The sequence below is a fragment of the Sinocyclocheilus rhinocerous genome, unplaced genomic scaffold (assembly GCF_001515625.1).
Source record: "Sinocyclocheilus rhinocerous isolate Xijiao unplaced genomic scaffold, SAMN03320098_v1.1 scaffold2378, whole genome shotgun sequence".
NCBI lineage: Eukaryota > Metazoa > Chordata > Actinopteri > Cypriniformes > Cyprinidae > Sinocyclocheilus > Sinocyclocheilus rhinocerous.
The window spans coordinates 103,832-121,587 of record NW_015655570.1 but is presented as its reverse complement, the minus strand read 5'-3'; the positions used below and the strand labels follow the sequence as shown (position 1 = coordinate 121,587).

The following is a 17,756-nucleotide window of genomic DNA, read 5'->3' as shown; positions in this document are numbered from 1 at the left end:
TTGTTTGTGTTTACTTGTGTTATTTTTGACTAATATTTAAATTTGTTTGATGATCTGAAACATTAAAGTGTGACAAACATGCAAAAAAATAAGAAATCAGGAAGGGGGCCAACACTTTTTCACACCACTGTATGTGTATATATACACTGCTTTTCAAAAGTTTGGGATTAGTAGATTTTTATTGTGTTTTAAAGAAGTCTCTTCTGCTCATCATGGCTGCATTTATTTGACCAAAAATACAGAAAAAAAACCCTGTAATATTGTGAAATATAATTACCATTTAAAATGCTGGTTTTCTATTTTGATATACTTTAAAATATAATGTATTGCTGTGATCTAAGCATCAGCATCATTACTACATTCTTCAGTGTCACATGATCCTTCAGAAATCATTCTAATATGCTGATTTATTATAAATGTTTTATTATTTATCAATGTATTTATTATCAGTGTTTTGCTGCTTCATTTTTTTTTTTCTGATCAAATAAATGCAGCCATGATGAGCAGAAGAGACTTCTTTAAAAAACATAAAAAATCGTTCGGATCCCAAACTTTTGAAATGCTGTGTACACACGCACACACATCTTTTAATCTCTAAAATTACCAAAAAGATAATCAAATCACCAAGTATCATAAAATTGGTGCATACGACTCAAGCTCTATAATCCAAATCTTCTGACGCCTTATTAAATTGTTGTGCACAAAACCAAATGAAATAACTGATTATGCACAAAAAATCTTGACATCTGCCTTAGCTCAACTTCGCCTGTTCTTTCTGTGAATGAATTGTTCTTTCGAGTCAAATAATTTAATTGAATTTATTGATCTATTTCATAAAAGGCTGTCTGAATGATTCATTCATGAATCAGACTGATCTGGTTTTTGAGTTTAAATGACAGTCCCTGTTCTTTGTAATTGCATGGATAAAAACAACCAGTACAATTGTCATTATTTTTTCTTTTGTGTTACAAAGAAAATACCGTCATACAGGTTTGGAATGACACAAGGATGAGTAAACAATGACAGAATCTCCTGTTTTTGGTTTAACTTGTGGTGTTTTGGCAGCAGAAGTCCCTTAAGAGTGTTTCTATGAACAGTCTGACAAACACACACACCCTAACCATTGCTGTGATTTACCTTTATATAAAGATGTGGACACAAGGATTAATTTTCCTTTTGTCATTAATGAATGTTAAAAGTATGTGAACTAATATTCCTGGTCTGAAACAAGTACAGACAGCTGAGAGTGTCTCCCCTGAGGCAGCACACCAGATCCTCGTGAACAACATTTCAAGATCTTTCTGTATCTTTTCTCTGTCAGCACTGGAAGATGAGCAGCCGAGCTTTCTGAAGCATCAGTCTGTAAGCATCTGCTGCGATGAGCTGGGCCGGAGACGACTGGACCGTGGGTCTGACGGGTCATGTCCTACAGAAGGTTCAGCAGCTTCAGGCTCAGAATGAGAAACTGGGCAAGGAAAAACAGCAGAGGCAACTGCAGCTGGACAACTCTGAAGCAGCTCTGCACAAACAGAAGCAGAAGGCGAGTTATGACAGTTTAATTGAGAGATATGTACATGTGGATTTTAACCTTGTAAAGCCTGACATATAAAATAATATTCTGAAAACAGTTTTTTTTTTTAAATTTTTATGGATTAGGTTATTGAACCTTTTTTTGAGTATGGTATTTGATACATCATGATTTATATAATATGATATACTGAGAATATGGAGCTTAAATAAAACCACACCAAATTTGCCCAAACTAAGCAAAAATACTCAATTCAGTTCAGTTGCTGATGTTTATATGGACAGAAAGTAAGATGAAATTCTAATGTAAATCAATGGTATATTTATAACTAAATCCTTAGTTTTATGATTAAAGTTCTGTAGTTTTTTAATGGGGGGGGTTTTATATGGACAGAAAGTAAGATGAAATTCTAATGTAAATCAATGATATATTTATAACTAAATCCTTAGTTTTATGATTAAAGTTCTGTAGTTTTTTAATGGGGGGGGAGGGCAAAACATACAATTCAATGCAATGCAATGATGATTGAGAGATGAACAAAAACTTTCCTCAAAAGCCTAATGAATCATGTTTGATGCTTAAATTTTAATCATTTAAATGTTATGATTTTTCTAAAAAATGATGTATGGAAAATCAAGAAAAACCTAAGTTGCTTCCTAAGGTGCATGTTTTTACGGCTATACTAAAATGCCTTTTGCTTGCTAAAAAATTAAGAACTATCAAACGTCAGAAGGCATGTAGCAGATTGTGTGCAACATTTCTCAGCAGAGTTTTTATTATATAGATAATATATAGGCTTTAGAAATGCATGTATCAAATATGATACAGTAGGCTTTATAGGGTTAACGGAGGCACTCGAGCAATGCAGAAAAGCTGCCTGGAAGGACACCAAATGGAAAGTTGGCTAAGAGTTCCAGCACAGCTGTAGCACAAACAGTGCGGGATGTGTTATGTACCATCTTCCGCTCTGTCAGTATGAGGAGGTGCGTGTGGAGCTGGCCACAGTCCAGAGGGAGCTGGGAGGAGTGCGTGAAGTGGTGCAGGTGGAGGTGCGGGCCAGAGAGCATCTGTCTCATGACCTGCAGGTCAAAACAGGTCAGGTGCACTCGTTGGAGGGACAACTCGAGTCTGCCAGAAAGCTGACACAAAACCTCTCGCAGGAGATCAAACGGTGAGACCACACACGCAAATCATGCTGTCTGTTTACATACCAAACAACCAAATCATGTGACAATGATTAGCAGTTGAAATGTAATTTATTCTTACATTGATCCTTGCATCACTACTGTATTTATTTGTCTATATTCAAAATGAAGCAATTTTCCAAATTAGTTGAACTAACCTTTAAAATCCTTTTATAACCCCAAATTGTTTGCGGACCCCACAATAAATTTCATCAAAGATCTGTCGTCAATTACTCACCCTTATTTTGTTCCAAACCTGTATGCATTTCTTTCTTCTGCTGAATACAAAAGATATTTAAAAAAATGGGGGTAACAGATTTGGTTTTCATTGACTTCCATGTATGGACAAAAAAAAAAAGGAAATCAATTGGAGTCCCACTATCCTAAAGAGAGATCCACCAATCAGAGAAGTTGCTGTTATAGAAATGGGAATATCGCACACTCCAACCAGTCACCCACACTCAAATTTTTTGTATTAGGAAGTGGATCATGTGACAGCCACATCCTGCAATTTCATTGGTTGTAGCTGTGTATTTGCATAAAATTTAACTCATAGCCAAGGGTCTCTGGTGTTTGGTGTGCCTCATGACCCACTCTCATTAAAAATGAATGACTTCTGGTTGCTTTGTTGCTGCACATCACTGTCAATATGAATGTCCCTTAAAGAAATACTTCACCCAAAAATGAAAAAGAATTTTCTTTTTATGTGGAGTGTGCCTTTAAAGTGGAGATTTCCTGTATTTTTAATAAGTTCCTGGTTATTGCTGTTTTCTAAAGAGATAACATTTCAGTACATTTGTTATTTAAACCTAATACTGTGTTTTGTTAAATATATAACTATATAAAATAGTTTTCTTTATTTGTAATGAAGCTGAAATAAAAGAAAACTTTGATGAAAACCTTAAAAACTTCACAAATGTAAACAAAAATGAGAAATGTTGTCTTGAACTAAATTAAATAAAATGTTTAATTTGAAGTACTAAAAGTGAAATGAAAAAATTGAAATTGAAAAATTGCAAAATTGAAATGTTGAAAAAAAAAAAAACTAATAAAGATGACAAAAGCACATAACAAAGTTGCTTAACCTACAGTTTCTCTCCTAAAAGAGAACTGAGAAAAAATAAATAAATAAAAGCTAATTTAAAATATTAATAAATAATATAATACTATACACACGATACTAAAATAACCCTGGTGTGGCGCTTGTTATGTGGACTGTATCATGAGATAACTGACAATAGTCAGCCCTAAGGTGCAGTAGTGATTTCTGTACTACTAGTAGCACCAATCAGAATTTAAATGTGTTTTTGTGTAACTTGTTTGCCCCATTACTCTGTTGTATATATCAACCTATAACAAGCACCATCTCTTTCTCTGCATGTAGGCTTGAGGCGGAGCTGGAAAAGCAGCAGAAGGGAAATGGCTCTGGGGAATCCATGTTGTTTTCCACACCTTGTTGGAACATGAGCTCTCCCTGGGACAACAACGGTAGCATCCTTCACGCTCAGTCCATTAGTTTTTCTCACTTTTTTGTCTCTGACTCTACTTCAAAGAATGCAAAGTGTATCCCCTGATTAAGTAGGGGAAAGAGTGTTTTGGCATTGTACCATGCAAGAGTGGACTGATTGCATGGTACAATGTGTGATTGCATTGTCTCTTTCTGATTTTATCTTTGTGAGCATGTTCATATGCTTTTGAGAATGTGGGATGCATCTAGAAAGATCTATTCATCATTATTCTTTTGCTGTTGTTATAACCTGTTTAACTCTTCAGGTGGTTTCAGAGTGGAGAGTGAAAGCAAAACACAGCATGCCAGAGTAAGTCACGTATATTTTTAAGAGCAAACTCTTAATAAGAAATATGTTGTTTATGAATATAATTCCTGACTCATTTGTCTGTGATCTGTCTGTTGTAGCAGCAGCTGCAGTTTGGAGACGTCCCCAAGCCATCAGCGGGCGGGGCTTCCTCCCCGTTTCCACAGCAACCTCATAAATCCCCACCCCTTCTGCAACACATCCGTCAATCGGAACCGTCCACCCCCTCCTCTTTGTTTCCATGGGAACGTGAGGATTTGTGGTCCACTCCCAAAGTACGACCAGCTTCCTCGGTTTCATCCAGTGATGTCATAATCAAGAACAGTGACTCAGGGATGGAGGAAGCCTTGAGGAATGAGATAGATGGTGAGCTTCTCCACAAAATATTGGGGTTTCAGATGTTTTGCACTGAAAAGCTGAATTTTAATCAGATTTTCAGGCATCTCTGAGTAAAATGAAACCAAGAAGCTTTTTGCAACCAGCCCAGAGTCTTTTACAATGCGCTTTATTGCTTAAATTCTAAAGCACAGATTGAGTTACATTTCTCTTCCTGGGTTGTTTGAATCCAGGACATTTGCTTGTCTGCTCTGTAATAATCATAAATGAAAGCAGTCCAAAGTCACTATTTACAGTGTGTTGGCATGGCAGCCAATGAGATCAACCTGGTCAGTGGCATGAGCAGATTTGTGTAGTATTTGCATGTTTAAATAGGGAAAAGATTTTTACAGCAGTCGTAGCTTCAGATTGTGCTGGAAATAAATTGGTTGCATACCTACATTTGCCATAAGAATGTGTGTGTTTAAGGTTAAGGTAGTTTAAGGAAATGAAGTGTAGTTTTATTTATTTTGTACAGCTCTGTTTGCCCATTAACCAAGGGAGAGTATCATGTTTATTCATTGAATGTCAGGTGTATTTACATAAGCAACCTGATTATTAGTGGGTGAAGTATTCAGGCTTCCAATAATAATATCCCAGTACATGGGGCACAAAACTAACCCATCAGAATCGAACCCAAACAGAATTGTATGCGTTCTGTGATCAGATTGTGACATTTAACGGCAGGGATGCACTGATATAGAAATTTTGCCAATATAAGCGGCCAATTAATAAATATATATTTTTTGCCAATAATTAATAAAAGCATATACACTACTGTTTAAATGTGTGGGGGCTGTAAAATGTTTTTGAAAGAAGTCTCTTTTGTTCACCAATGGTGCATTTATTTGAAAGTAGAAGTAAGTAGAAAGTAGAAGTAAAATGCAGAATTTTATGAAATATCACTCTCTTCAATGTTGAAAAGGATTGTGCTGCTTATGTTTAGATTTTTTCCCCACATTCTTAGATGAATAGAAAGTTAAGAACAGCATTTATTTAAAATATAAATCTTTACTGTCTTTACTGTTACTTTTGATTAATTTAATGCATCTTTGCTTAATGAAAATATTAATTTCTTTAAAAAAAAGAAAACTCCCTGACCCCAAACTTTGGAACTATATTATATAATATGTTTCTACTTTTTTCCACACTAAATCTGTGTTCTATAATGTTATACGTTTTAAGGGATATCAAGCATCAAAACATCATCACATACAGTAGATAAGATTGGTATCTCTTTAGTACTTTTGGGACATTCAATCGAAAAGTAAAGTCGGAATTCAACGTCGTTGTTGTTATTTTCCAATATTCATATAAATGGACTGATAAATAGCATAAGTTAGCATAAATGCTAATATTGGCCAATACCAGTGTGCAATACTGACCATTGTTGCAGGATAAAATGAGAGGAGGATATTGTTCACACTGACACATGCTGGTCTTATCTGTTGCCAGAATGAGACACATTTGTGAGGTGGGTTAGTGAGAGAGTTGTTGTGTGTATGTTGAGCAAGAGAGATCAGTATTACTGTGTGTGTGTGAATGTTCTCCATTGTTTTGGCTCTTTGTGTTGGTGAGTCATCAGTGAGGTCATCTCCACAGACAGCTGACACTGACAGCTTTCTGCAGCTCTACAACACATTATCACTATTCCTCTTTATTATCATTATTCCTCTAGAGAGGCTGTAATAAACTGTCACTGTAGAAGGTGGTTGAGAAGGATTTTAAAGGGGTCATATCCAACACTTTGAAGCATTTCATTTCTTATCTATTCTAAGTTAGCCAAGCACATTTTTGCACAAGTTATTTTTTACTGTATTCATCCATCTCTCTGACCCTTAGAATTAAACGGTCTGTTTTTGCTACTATGGTGGCAAAATGACCAAATGAAAAAGATACTAATGTATATTTCACATGAAGGCAATGGAAGCAAAACCATTTTTAGGAAATATTTTAACAAGAAAACTTTAGGATCAAGATTTTTTTTCTTCATTACAAGTAATTCGAATTTGAACGGAAATAAATGCTGAATTGTTATGAAAATAATGTGGGAATGAAAAAAATCTTAATGGTACATTTTATGTATGTATTGCTTAGTTCAAAATATATACATAAGTATATTTTTATTTAAAATACTTCCTTGTAATTTTTAGGTGAAATATGACCCAGTGTTATTTTAGTACCATTGAGATAATATTATATTTTTTATTATATTGAATTAGTTTTTATTTTTATATTTTCTGTTTTCATTTTAATTTTGAAGTAGTTTTGATGTGCTATGTTATATTTTTGTAGTTTGTTATTTTAGTACATCAAGTTAAACTAAATGAAATGAGTTTAAGCCTTGGCAACTACCTGAAAAAAAGTTTACTTTTTATTTTTTTTTATTTTTCAATTTATTTCAAGTAACAAGTGTTTTTTTTTAATAGTTTGTTTTAACTGTAAGAACTGCACAAGTTATTTTTTACTGTATTCATCCATCTCTCTGACCCTTAGAATTAAACGGTCTGTTTTTGCTACTATGGTGGCAAAATGACCAAATGAAAAAGATACTAATGTATATTTCACATGAAGGCAATGGAAGCAAAACCATTTTTAGGAAATATTTTAACAAGAAAACTTTAGGATCAAGATTTTTTTTCTTCATTACAAGTAATTCGAATTTGAACGGAAATAAATGCTGAATTGTTATGAAAATAATGTGGGAATGAAAAAAATCTTAATGGTACATTTTATGTATGTATTGCTTAGTTCAAAATATATACATAAGTATATTTTTATTTAAAATACTTCCTTGTAATTTTTAGGTGAAATATGACCCAGTGTTATTTTAGTACCATTGAGATAATATTATATTTTTTATTATATTGAATTAGTTTTTATTTTTATATTTTCTGTTTTCATTTAAATTTTGAAGTAGTTTTGATGTGCTATGTTATATTTTTGTAGTTTGTTATTTTAGTACATCAAGTTAAACTAAATGAAATGAGTTTAAGCCTTGGCAACTACCTGAAAAAAGTTTACTTTTAATTTTTTTTTATTTTTCAATTTATTTCAAGTAACAAGTGTTTTTTTTTTAATAGTTTGTTTTAACTGTAAGAACTTCGATATGAACCAGAGTAGACATATATAATATACATAAATTTAGGCAGTCATATGTTAATTAGTTTGTGATGTCATTCAGAAATTTCATGAATGTGCATAGCTTATTTTCTATAAATGTTCTTGGTGGATTGGAGAGGAAGTTTTGCACGGTGAACTTCAGCAGAGCCAGAGATATCAGTCAGAATGATAGCATAAATAATTTAGTGACTGTCTGTCTCTCTCAGAGGTGCGTGTGCGTGTGTCAGATCTACAGCGTGAGGCACAGCTGGAGTCTGAGCGCTTGAGGGACGTGGAGTCTCGTCTGGCTCAGGCTAACCGAGAGATCAGCACCAAAGAACAGAGCCTGATGCGCACACAAGACCAGCTGACCCGTGCACAGACCCACATCACACAAGAGACTGACCGAGTAATTTATTATTCATTTATTTTATTTTTTTTTGTTAAAAAAACTGTGTCTGTATTGTGCATTAAATGTTTAGAACATGTAATTTGTAATACCTGTCTGCAGGCCCAGGCTTCTGAGCAGAAAGTCAAGCACCTTCAGGAGGAGCTGAAGTGTCAAAGGCAGAATGCTGAAACCAGCCGCTGTAACGCAGAGCAGCGCAGGAAAGACATGGAGAGAGAACATCAGAGGGTGAGACGGAACACATGGACACGCTTGTGATTCATTGTTTCCTGCACTGCCCTACTGCTAAATATACAGCCTCATCGCTGTTGTGTTTTTAGCTTTGAGTTGTGAGCTTCCTGTCTCGCAATTGATTGTTTTGTTTCATTAATGTAGCTCTTGTCACATTGTGTGTTATTTCAATGCAAATGTACAAACATTTTTACCTTAAAGTCCCACAATGACTTATCTGTGATTTGCCTTTTTGTAGGAGCTGTTGGAGCTGCAGAGAGAGAGACAGGCTCAGGAGAGACAACACCAGCAGGAGAGCAACAGACTCAACCAGGAGATCCAGCAGGCCAGAACACTTCACAACACGCTGCAGGCTCAGCATGACAAGGTACTAGGGCTGAGGAGTAACTAGATGTATTTAATTGACTAGAATAGTGTAGGAGTTGCTCAGCCTTTATATAGTGTAGCTTTGTAGTGAGTTTAATTTGAGTTATTTAGAAGTTATGCTTAGGGCTGGCTCGATACCCCTTTTTTAGAACCGATCCCGATCCGATACCAGAAATTCTGAGTATCGGCCGATACCGATACTGATCCGATACCAGCACACTTTTTTTTTAAATCAGTGTAGAATTACTATACCTCAATGTGTTGACCTGATCATCACTCTTTTGTGTGTTAAACACAATCTACCACATATAGACAACTTCATTGTAAAGAAAAACAACAAATGAATACATTTTTATTCACTTTTTATGATGGATGGATGCAGTTTATTGGACTTCTATTGGACTATTGAATATTACCACCCATTCACCCCCCCCTACCCCCCACCCAAGCCGTGTGGTGTACTTTTTTATGAAGAATGAATACACTTTATTTTGCTTCAAAATCTCCTCCCCCATGGGGTAATTTTCATTTTTGGGTGAACTATCCCTTTAAACCCCAAATGTAAATGTTATTGTTTTTAATTGTGTCACCCTGCTTATGTCTGGTGTAGTTTTTATTGAATATAAAATCATATAATTTAATTATAATTAAATTGAGGGTGAGTAAATCATGGGGTAATTTTCATTTTTGGGTGAACTATCCCTTTAAGCCCCTTTTGTTTTTCAAAAGTAACAAAGCACAAAGCTTGTTGTGATCATTGGTGAGAGATGTGCTTCAAATGTTTAGTGAAATTTTGTTCACACAGCAACAGAAAACAGCATAGACTAACAGATCGATATCTGTTCATGAAAGTGAAGATAGATTAAATGAAGATTTATATTGATATTGTCAACCCATCCCTAAAGTATACTCCATCTACATAGCATTCGCGAACACAGGCGTTTGACACATACACATTATAAAGTTTAATCTTTATTCAGTGTCTGCACTGTTTCTCTCTGTAAGATCAATACAAATGATGTACTAGTTTAAATTAGAGTTGCGTGTATCTCTTAATCCTCCTCATCCAAGCACCAATACGGCATCTGTTGTTTGCGTTTTCAGTATTTTGTTGTCTCTTCCATTTTTTTTGTGAAATAATGGCCAGGCCAGTGTTCTTGTGGACCAGTTAATTATTGCAAAAAATGTCCTTGATTAGAAAAATCTGACTTTGTGTGTACAGAACATGTGCACTCTGCTGATTATGAAATTAACATCACATGTACTGTACGCATACCCTAGTGTATATGTAAAAAAATGCAGTACACTTTGGGATCTAGAAACCACATAGCAGTGCTCCAGTAACCAACTAAAACACGTAGAGCAATGTAACGATGTGTGTTTAGATGAGCACCACTTGTCTCTGCTTTCTCCTATTTCCTTAAATAGCTTCAGTTCAGTCAGCTACTTTTTGTTTGGAATTTGCAGAAACTAGATGTTTCCAGAAATCTAGCCTTTACTTTAGATTAAACTGCAGCTTCTGCTGTCTGTCCTTTTCCTCTGTCTCTCTTTATTCTCTCTGGCTCTCGTTCTTTGTCTCATGGGAGCTTCAGTATGGGTGTCTGTCCGCTGGTCAATGCACTAATGTCATCTCTTTCTTTCTCTCATGCTCCCACTGCTCATGTTTTCTCACACAGTTCTATTCCTTTTTTCTCTTTCTGTTTTTCCTCCTCAGAGGACACTAGAGCGAAGGTCAGTGTTGTAATCTCAGTGTGATGTATGTTTGAAACTTATAGCATGTTTTTTTTAGAAATGCCTTATATTCTCCAGAGACTTGAGTACAGGAAGATATGGAGATGACACAGGAGTTTTGTGTGTGTGTGTGTGTGTGTGTTAAAATATCACTCTTGACACACAGTTCATTCATATTTCACCAAGTCTTTTTTTTTTAGCCCTGTTTTGTTACTTGTGTAGAATTAGTCATTATTTTATATTGCTGATAAGATACTGTGTGTTAAAATAAGAGACACATGACATGATGTAAACATGTCTGTAAATACAGAGATCAATAATTGTGTTTCTATGCTGATGGGACACAAAACTGATACCATGACCTGAATTGAAGTCATGGAATGTGCTGTTTTGAAATTCTGAGTTAGAGATTGTATAACTCTGCTTATGGCCATACTTGGATGTTTTACACATTCTCTCTTATTTGTATAGAGAGAAATAAAAACACAAAGTGAACATAAACATTTCAAATGTATGCTTTGCATGAATGTCTGATTTACATGAATAAGCCTTTGGATTCACTTCTGTAAACGTTGCATGGTTTGCACATCATCAGGTCAAACTGCAAGACACATGAAAGGGACTTTTTGCATTTTACATTCCATAAATAAATCTCATCATAGTTCCCATAACTTGGGTTTGTGTGGCATCCTGAATGGAATGAGTGACACAAACTCAGTTTACCACAAACAGGGCATGATGACAATCTGTGCTCTTTCTCTTGGCACACACTCTAATCCTTGTGCTGACTGTTTGTCTCTCTCTCAGGTGTGTTTGCAGAAGCAGAGTTTGGAGAGAGATCTAGAGGATGTGAGAGGAAAACTGAAGAACACAGAGTCTGACCTAAAAGACAGTCAGAAGAGAGAGACACAGACGGAGGCCAAACTCACGGTACAACATGCATAAGAAATACATTAAAAAAAATTAATACTTTTATTCAGCAAAGATGCATTAATTTGATCAATTGTCACAGTAAAGACATTTGTAATGTTACAAAAGATTTATATTTCAAAATAGATGCAGTTCTTTTGAACCTTCTGTTCAGTGAATCCTGAAGAAATGTATCACCGTTTCCACAAAAAATATTATCAGCACAGCTGTTTAGAATGATTTCTGAAGGATCATGTGACACTGAAGACTGTAAAAAAAGGAAATTTTCAAAGAAACATTTGTGTAAGAATTTTTCACAACATTACTGTGATTTTAATCATATACAGTGCACAGCATAAATGAGTACACCCCTCTGAATAAATATAAAGATGTATTTTCTTAATGATCACTAATATAATTCATGGAAAGATGGCAAAATTGAAACATAGTAAACATATACTTAATAAAAACAACAAAATATATGCCAATATTTTCTGTAAGATAAGTAAATTAGCCAATTTTGTTTAAATGAAGGATTGCAGAAATGAGTACACCCTAGATTTAATTCAGAAAATGTATAATATTCTAGTACTTAGTATGTCCTCCAGAACTTAAAGTATACTGCTCTGACCCTTCTTGGCACTGAGTGTACAAGTTCAAATTTTCACATCTGTGCTGTTTAACTCCTGAAGGGTGATCTCCTTAAATGCTCTGGTCTTTAATGGGGAGTGTTGCTTTTATCACTTTGATAAGAAAATCTTATTTTGCTGAATAATTTTGGCATTCTTCTTTGGTAATTGATCAAGCAGGCTTGTTGGAACATTACATCTCCAAAGAACCCTAACATGTCTTGTAAGTAAAGAGTAATTGCTGAATTTAAGTTTTAGAGGGGGGTGTACTCATTTATGCTGTGCACTGTAAATGCAGCCTTGGTGAGCATAAGAGACTTATTTAAAAAAACAAATCTTACAGACTCCAAACTTTTGGAAGGTATTGCATCTAAACGATGGACTTACTTTTTACTTGTATTGCTGTGAAATATAAAAACATTTAATTACTTTATTAACCATTTTTCTTTCTGAGAAGGTCATTAAAAGAAGATTTTTGAATTTGGTTAACTTGGGCTATTTTTCAGCAATTTTGTGTGCTTCTGTGTGATTCTGTGTCTAAATTAGAAACGTAAAAATTGTGTGCTTGCTATCTTTTATAAGTATATAAGTATAAAGATGAATTTATTAAGAACGATGGGACCGAGATGCACTGACTTTTAACCAATCTAACACGTACCTTTTCATCTTTTCTTTTACATTCATCAAAATATAATAAAGTGTGTTAGGTTACCTCAACAAGAGTGACAAGAAATGCTGTTCAGTAACAACAACACAAAGTCCAGATTGAGTCACCCCTCGCAATGTCTGGTAGATAAGGGAGGGCTGTCTCAAGTTATGACAGGGTGGGATTTTTTTGTTGTTGTTGTTGCTCATTTCTCACCCTGTCATAAAACACAAATGGATCAGAGAGAGACCCGGTCAAAAGAAAGAGACACAAACTGAGGCTAGACATGCTGTACAACACACAGCATTCACCTAGCTGTTTAAATGGAGTCATTTTAAATTAAGCTTATAGTTACTATAGACTGTTGCTCATACAGGTATTGGTATTATTACAAATACATAAATAGCTTCTTTATTTCTTCTTTGAGATTGTCCCCAAAAGTACATTACCGCTCAAAAGTTCTGGGGATTGGTCTTTACAAATATTTTAGAAAATTCTCTTATGCTCACCAAGGCTGCATTTAAAAAAAAATGCAGTAAAAACTAATATTCTGAAATATTATTACAATACATATTAAAATGTAATTTATTCCTGTGATGCAAAGTTGAAATTTCAGCATCATTACTCCAGTCTTCAGTGTTACATGATCCTTTAGAAACCATTCTAATATGATGATTTGCTGCTCAAGAAACATTTCTTATTATTATCAGTGTTGAAAACGGTTGTACTGATTAATATTTTTGTGGAAACCATGATACATTTTATTTGTATTCCTTAATGAACATTCAAAAGAACAGCATTTATTTTACACAAAAATCTTTGTAATAATGTAAAAGTTTTTACTTTTGCTTTTGATTAATGCGTCCTTGCTGAATAAAAGTACTAATTTGTAAAAAAAAAAAAAAAAAAAACTTCACTGACCCGACATTTGAACAGTAGTGTATAACTAGGTCAGAAAAACACACACATACTGATCAGAGATACACACACACTGCAACAATACCGTTACTGACTCAGCTGAATACAGTCTCAGATATAGCACCATTATCTCCTTATGACTTTTGTTTCACGCTGGGGCTTGGGTTTAAACGCTTTATTTTTAGACGGTATGCGTACAGTGTGAGAGTCATGTATTATTATCACCAAAAACTTTTATGATGTTTAAATGCATTGTAATGTTATATGCAGACCAGGATCGCAGTTGGATAACCTCTTTGTCTGCTTGAATGCTTTCATTTTGTGTATTTAGGTGTGTATCTTTTTCCAGCTTGCCTCACCCTAAACACTTTGAGGATTCTGGTTGCTTTATTTTTACTATTAAAATTCTGTTCACTGTAACAATACAGTTGTATAATGTAGTTTTATGGCTGTTCAAATGTGATAAGTGTCTTTTATCATTAATCTCATTTGATAAGCCTGTTGTGCTTTGTTCTATACATGCACATCTCATCATATCCTGTAGGAGGCGCTGAGGGATTGTGAGAGTCTTACTGTGTCTCTGGGGCAGACTAAGAAACAGGAGAAAGCTCTACAGGAAGAAGTAAAGCGGTTGACTGAAGAGCTTGCCGAGTCCCTCAGGCTTATTAAAGAACTGCAGGGTGAGTTGGGAAGAAATATCCTACACACAGAGAACTGTCTGTGTGTGTGTGTTTTGGCCCCACCCTGTTACACACATCCCATGTGTTTGCCTCCCTCTTCTGACCAAACTTTGACAGTGCACCTTCAAAAATCAATGTACAGTACAAAATGTCTGTGATGGGTTAGACAAGCCAGTCAAAGCAATGGATCCCAAATCCTCCCAACCTTCATTGTTTACATGTATGGTTTATAAGACCATACATTTTAGAAACCTGACTACGAGCATGTGTTATGTAGTTGAATATATTACTACTACTATTCTTGAGTGTCATAGTATTGAACTATTATATGAAATAAAGTGTATATATGTGCATACAATTCTCTTAAAGGCTTGTAAGCATGTTCAGCTTGTTTTACTGTATTGTCCATTCTGTCCTGTTTGTCACAGAGCAGAAATTTGTCTTTGACACTGGTGTCATACATAAACAATTATACATAAACACACACACCAAATTTAACAAAATAACACTGACCTCATCATACCATCAACATGTCCCAGGATCCCACAATAATGTAAAACAAATTGACTTGAATTACTTCAAAAAATACTTTTACTTGAGAATGAATTGTGTATGTAAAAAAAAAAAAAAATTATAATCATGGTAAAATGACTGTAATACGATGCCTTTTGGCTTATTATTTATTATTATCATTATTATGCAAATCCTACACTGATTAATATAGTTTGTCTATTGTTATTGTTATTATATAGTATAATATATTATTATCATAAGTGTTACTTTTGGTGTCTTTTGTCATATTTTTTCAAATTTCTTGATTATTCTCTTTCCTGTAGCTCAGCTGGCTGCTCCTCCAGCTGTGGCCGCTCCTCACTTCAGCTCTGCAGGAGACTGCTTCTCTCCCTCCGTTTCCCTCCATCATGACCGCTCTCCTCCTAACAACCACTCCTCACAGAGAAAGAAAGCCCCTAAAACAGGACGAACAAGAGAAGAGGAGAGAATGAAGTACCCCTCCGGCAGAGAGCCAGGAGAGGGCATCGACTCGGAGCACATTGGAAAATTTGAGTCTGAGGAATCACAGAAATTGAAAGGAAAAGGAATCCGAACGCATCCAAGTGACTCTCTGAGATTGAGTGAGACTGATGTAGAGACCACAGTGACAGAACAAGACACCGGTATTGAAGACGTGGACACGGACTCGTTCACATCTGAGTCAACCAGCGGCACAATTCCTAAAAGTGAATCGGACATCTCTTGCAGCCTACAGGTAGATGACACATCAGGCAAAACAGAAAAATGTGACTCTGCACCTCTAAAAGATCTGAAGAAAGAGAACATGGAGCTTCGCGATGAACTTAGAGATCTGAAATATGAGCTTCAGAAGCGACTTGAAGACCTCGAAACCCAGAGAAGAGCGGAATCCGAGGCTAGGACCAAACTGAAACAGTTGAGTCGGAAACACTCGACACAGACAGAGCAGCAATGCGCCAAAGCTCTTGAGCTCAAAGACAGCGTGACAAAACTGGAAGCCCAGCTGGAGCAAGAGAAGAAAGAGAGCACAAAACTGAGAGAAAATCTTCATGCGCTAGAAAGAGAAGCTGAAAAGGGGCTGGAAGAGATAAAGAGAGACCAGGAAGAAGATACCCAGCTGAAGAACGTCTTGGCTGAGATGGAGCGAAAGGAGACTTGCATGGAGGAAGAAATGACACGAATGAAAAAGGACTTGCAAGACCTTCAGCTCAAGCTTGCACAGGAATGGGAGGAAAGAGAGAGGGAGAGAGAAGAGGTAAGGAAGCAGATCAGAAAAGAGGAAGTGGAAGGACTAAAGATTGTACAGCTTCAAGAAGAGCTGGACAATCTTAGAAAATCTCAGAGTTTGAAAGAGAAGATATCAAAAGACAATCTTCCCGTCACATATTTACAAATAGAACACCATCCAAACACTGATAAGAATCCTGCTGTTACAGAAAACAAAGACTTGGTTTCTTCTCCTGACAGTCAAGAGTCCATCTGTGACTCTGTGAACCTTCAGAACACAGTGGTCTGCAAAGAAACCAGAACAGTGGAGCTGATTATGGATCTTGGAGCACAAACTAAACCAACAGAGGACAAGACCTCTGTCGCAGAGATAGGCAGGACTCAAACATTGAGTAAAAGTGCCTCAGATTTGGACAGCACTACTGTTTTAGTTTTAGAGGTGGAGCGCCTGAGGGCAGCGCGAGACCAAGAATCAGAGAAGGCGAAACTAGCTCAAGGAAAGCTGGAGGACCTACAGAAGCAAGTGACCACTCAGACCAAGCACCTTACCCAAGCTTTTGAAAGCCAGAGCAAGCACATTGAGAACCTGTTGAAAGAGTTACACGACAAAGACTGCGCCCTCCAGAAGCAGAGCGAGGAATTGCAAAAATGTCAAGAGCAAATCTGTCTTCTTGAAGAAAAACACACTAGGATGAGCATCGCCCCCAATGAGGTCTCTACGCCTCCTGAACTGTCTACAGAGATCTCAAGAGAACTAAGCTGTGATTCGGTCTTCAGCAATACAAGCATAAGCGACCATGAAATGTTTAGTGATGACACACAACCGATTTTGAAGGAGAAGTTCTCACGGCCTACTGTACATCTTCCTGTTAGTCAAAACACTGACCAAACCAACACTAGTAAGATATCTGATAAGCTACAAGTGACTGAAGCTATCAAGCCACATGAATTATGTCTCGCTTCAGACGTACATTGTGGAAATGCTCTGAATTCTAGTGCTGTTTCGGAAGCACCTGGACTTTCTGAGGTAATAGATGAGAACGCAACTTCTCTCTTGCAAGATGAGCAGCTGGACTTTCTGAACTTCCAAAATCATGTTCCACAACATTCCACAGGTGATCTCAAAGAGCTAGAATCCATATTCAAAACGTAATAATCACTTTAATCTAGCTTGCGCCAACAGTTGTACACGGAAGCAGTTCCGGGCGGATGACGTATGAGGTCAGCGTTGCGCATGCGCCAGTGAGTCTCGTGAAAACCAACGTTTGTTTGCAGGATAAAAGGAAGCAAAGTTTCCTTACTTCAGCAAATTTCGGTGCCTAAAAAGTATCGAACTCGATACCCAGCCCTACTTGTAAGATGTGCTCCCTTTACACAGAGTGAGTGTGATCGCAAAATCGAAAGTGAAAGTAAACCACGCAAACGCTCATTCAAAAATATTTAAATACACCGCATCCTGAGAGCGGCTCCCTGATG

At 36.1% G+C, this 17,756-nt stretch overlaps 1 protein-coding gene across 1 annotated transcript in view; it reads left to right on the top strand.

Annotated features, from left to right (window-relative positions):
- LOC107718497 (centromere protein F-like) overlaps positions 1-17,756 on the top strand; it is a 25,247-nt gene that overhangs the window by 2,694 nt on the left and 4,797 nt on the right. The window contains exons 2-12 of the mRNA XM_016525596.1: positions 1,322-1,540; positions 2,503-2,699; positions 4,097-4,200; positions 4,486-4,529; positions 4,628-4,892; positions 8,231-8,412; positions 8,515-8,640; positions 8,882-9,010; positions 11,548-11,670; positions 14,387-14,522; positions 15,359-17,429. Coding sequence (XP_016381082.1) covers positions 1,379-1,540; positions 2,503-2,699; positions 4,097-4,200; positions 4,486-4,529; positions 4,628-4,892; positions 8,231-8,412; positions 8,515-8,640; positions 8,882-9,010; positions 11,548-11,670; positions 14,387-14,522; positions 15,359-17,429 — 3,539 coding nt within the window. The 5' untranslated portion in view covers positions 1,322-1,378. The remainder of the gene's footprint in view (positions 1-1,321; positions 1,541-2,502; positions 2,700-4,096; positions 4,201-4,485; positions 4,530-4,627; positions 4,893-8,230; positions 8,413-8,514; positions 8,641-8,881; positions 9,011-11,547; positions 11,671-14,386; positions 14,523-15,358; positions 17,430-17,756) is intronic.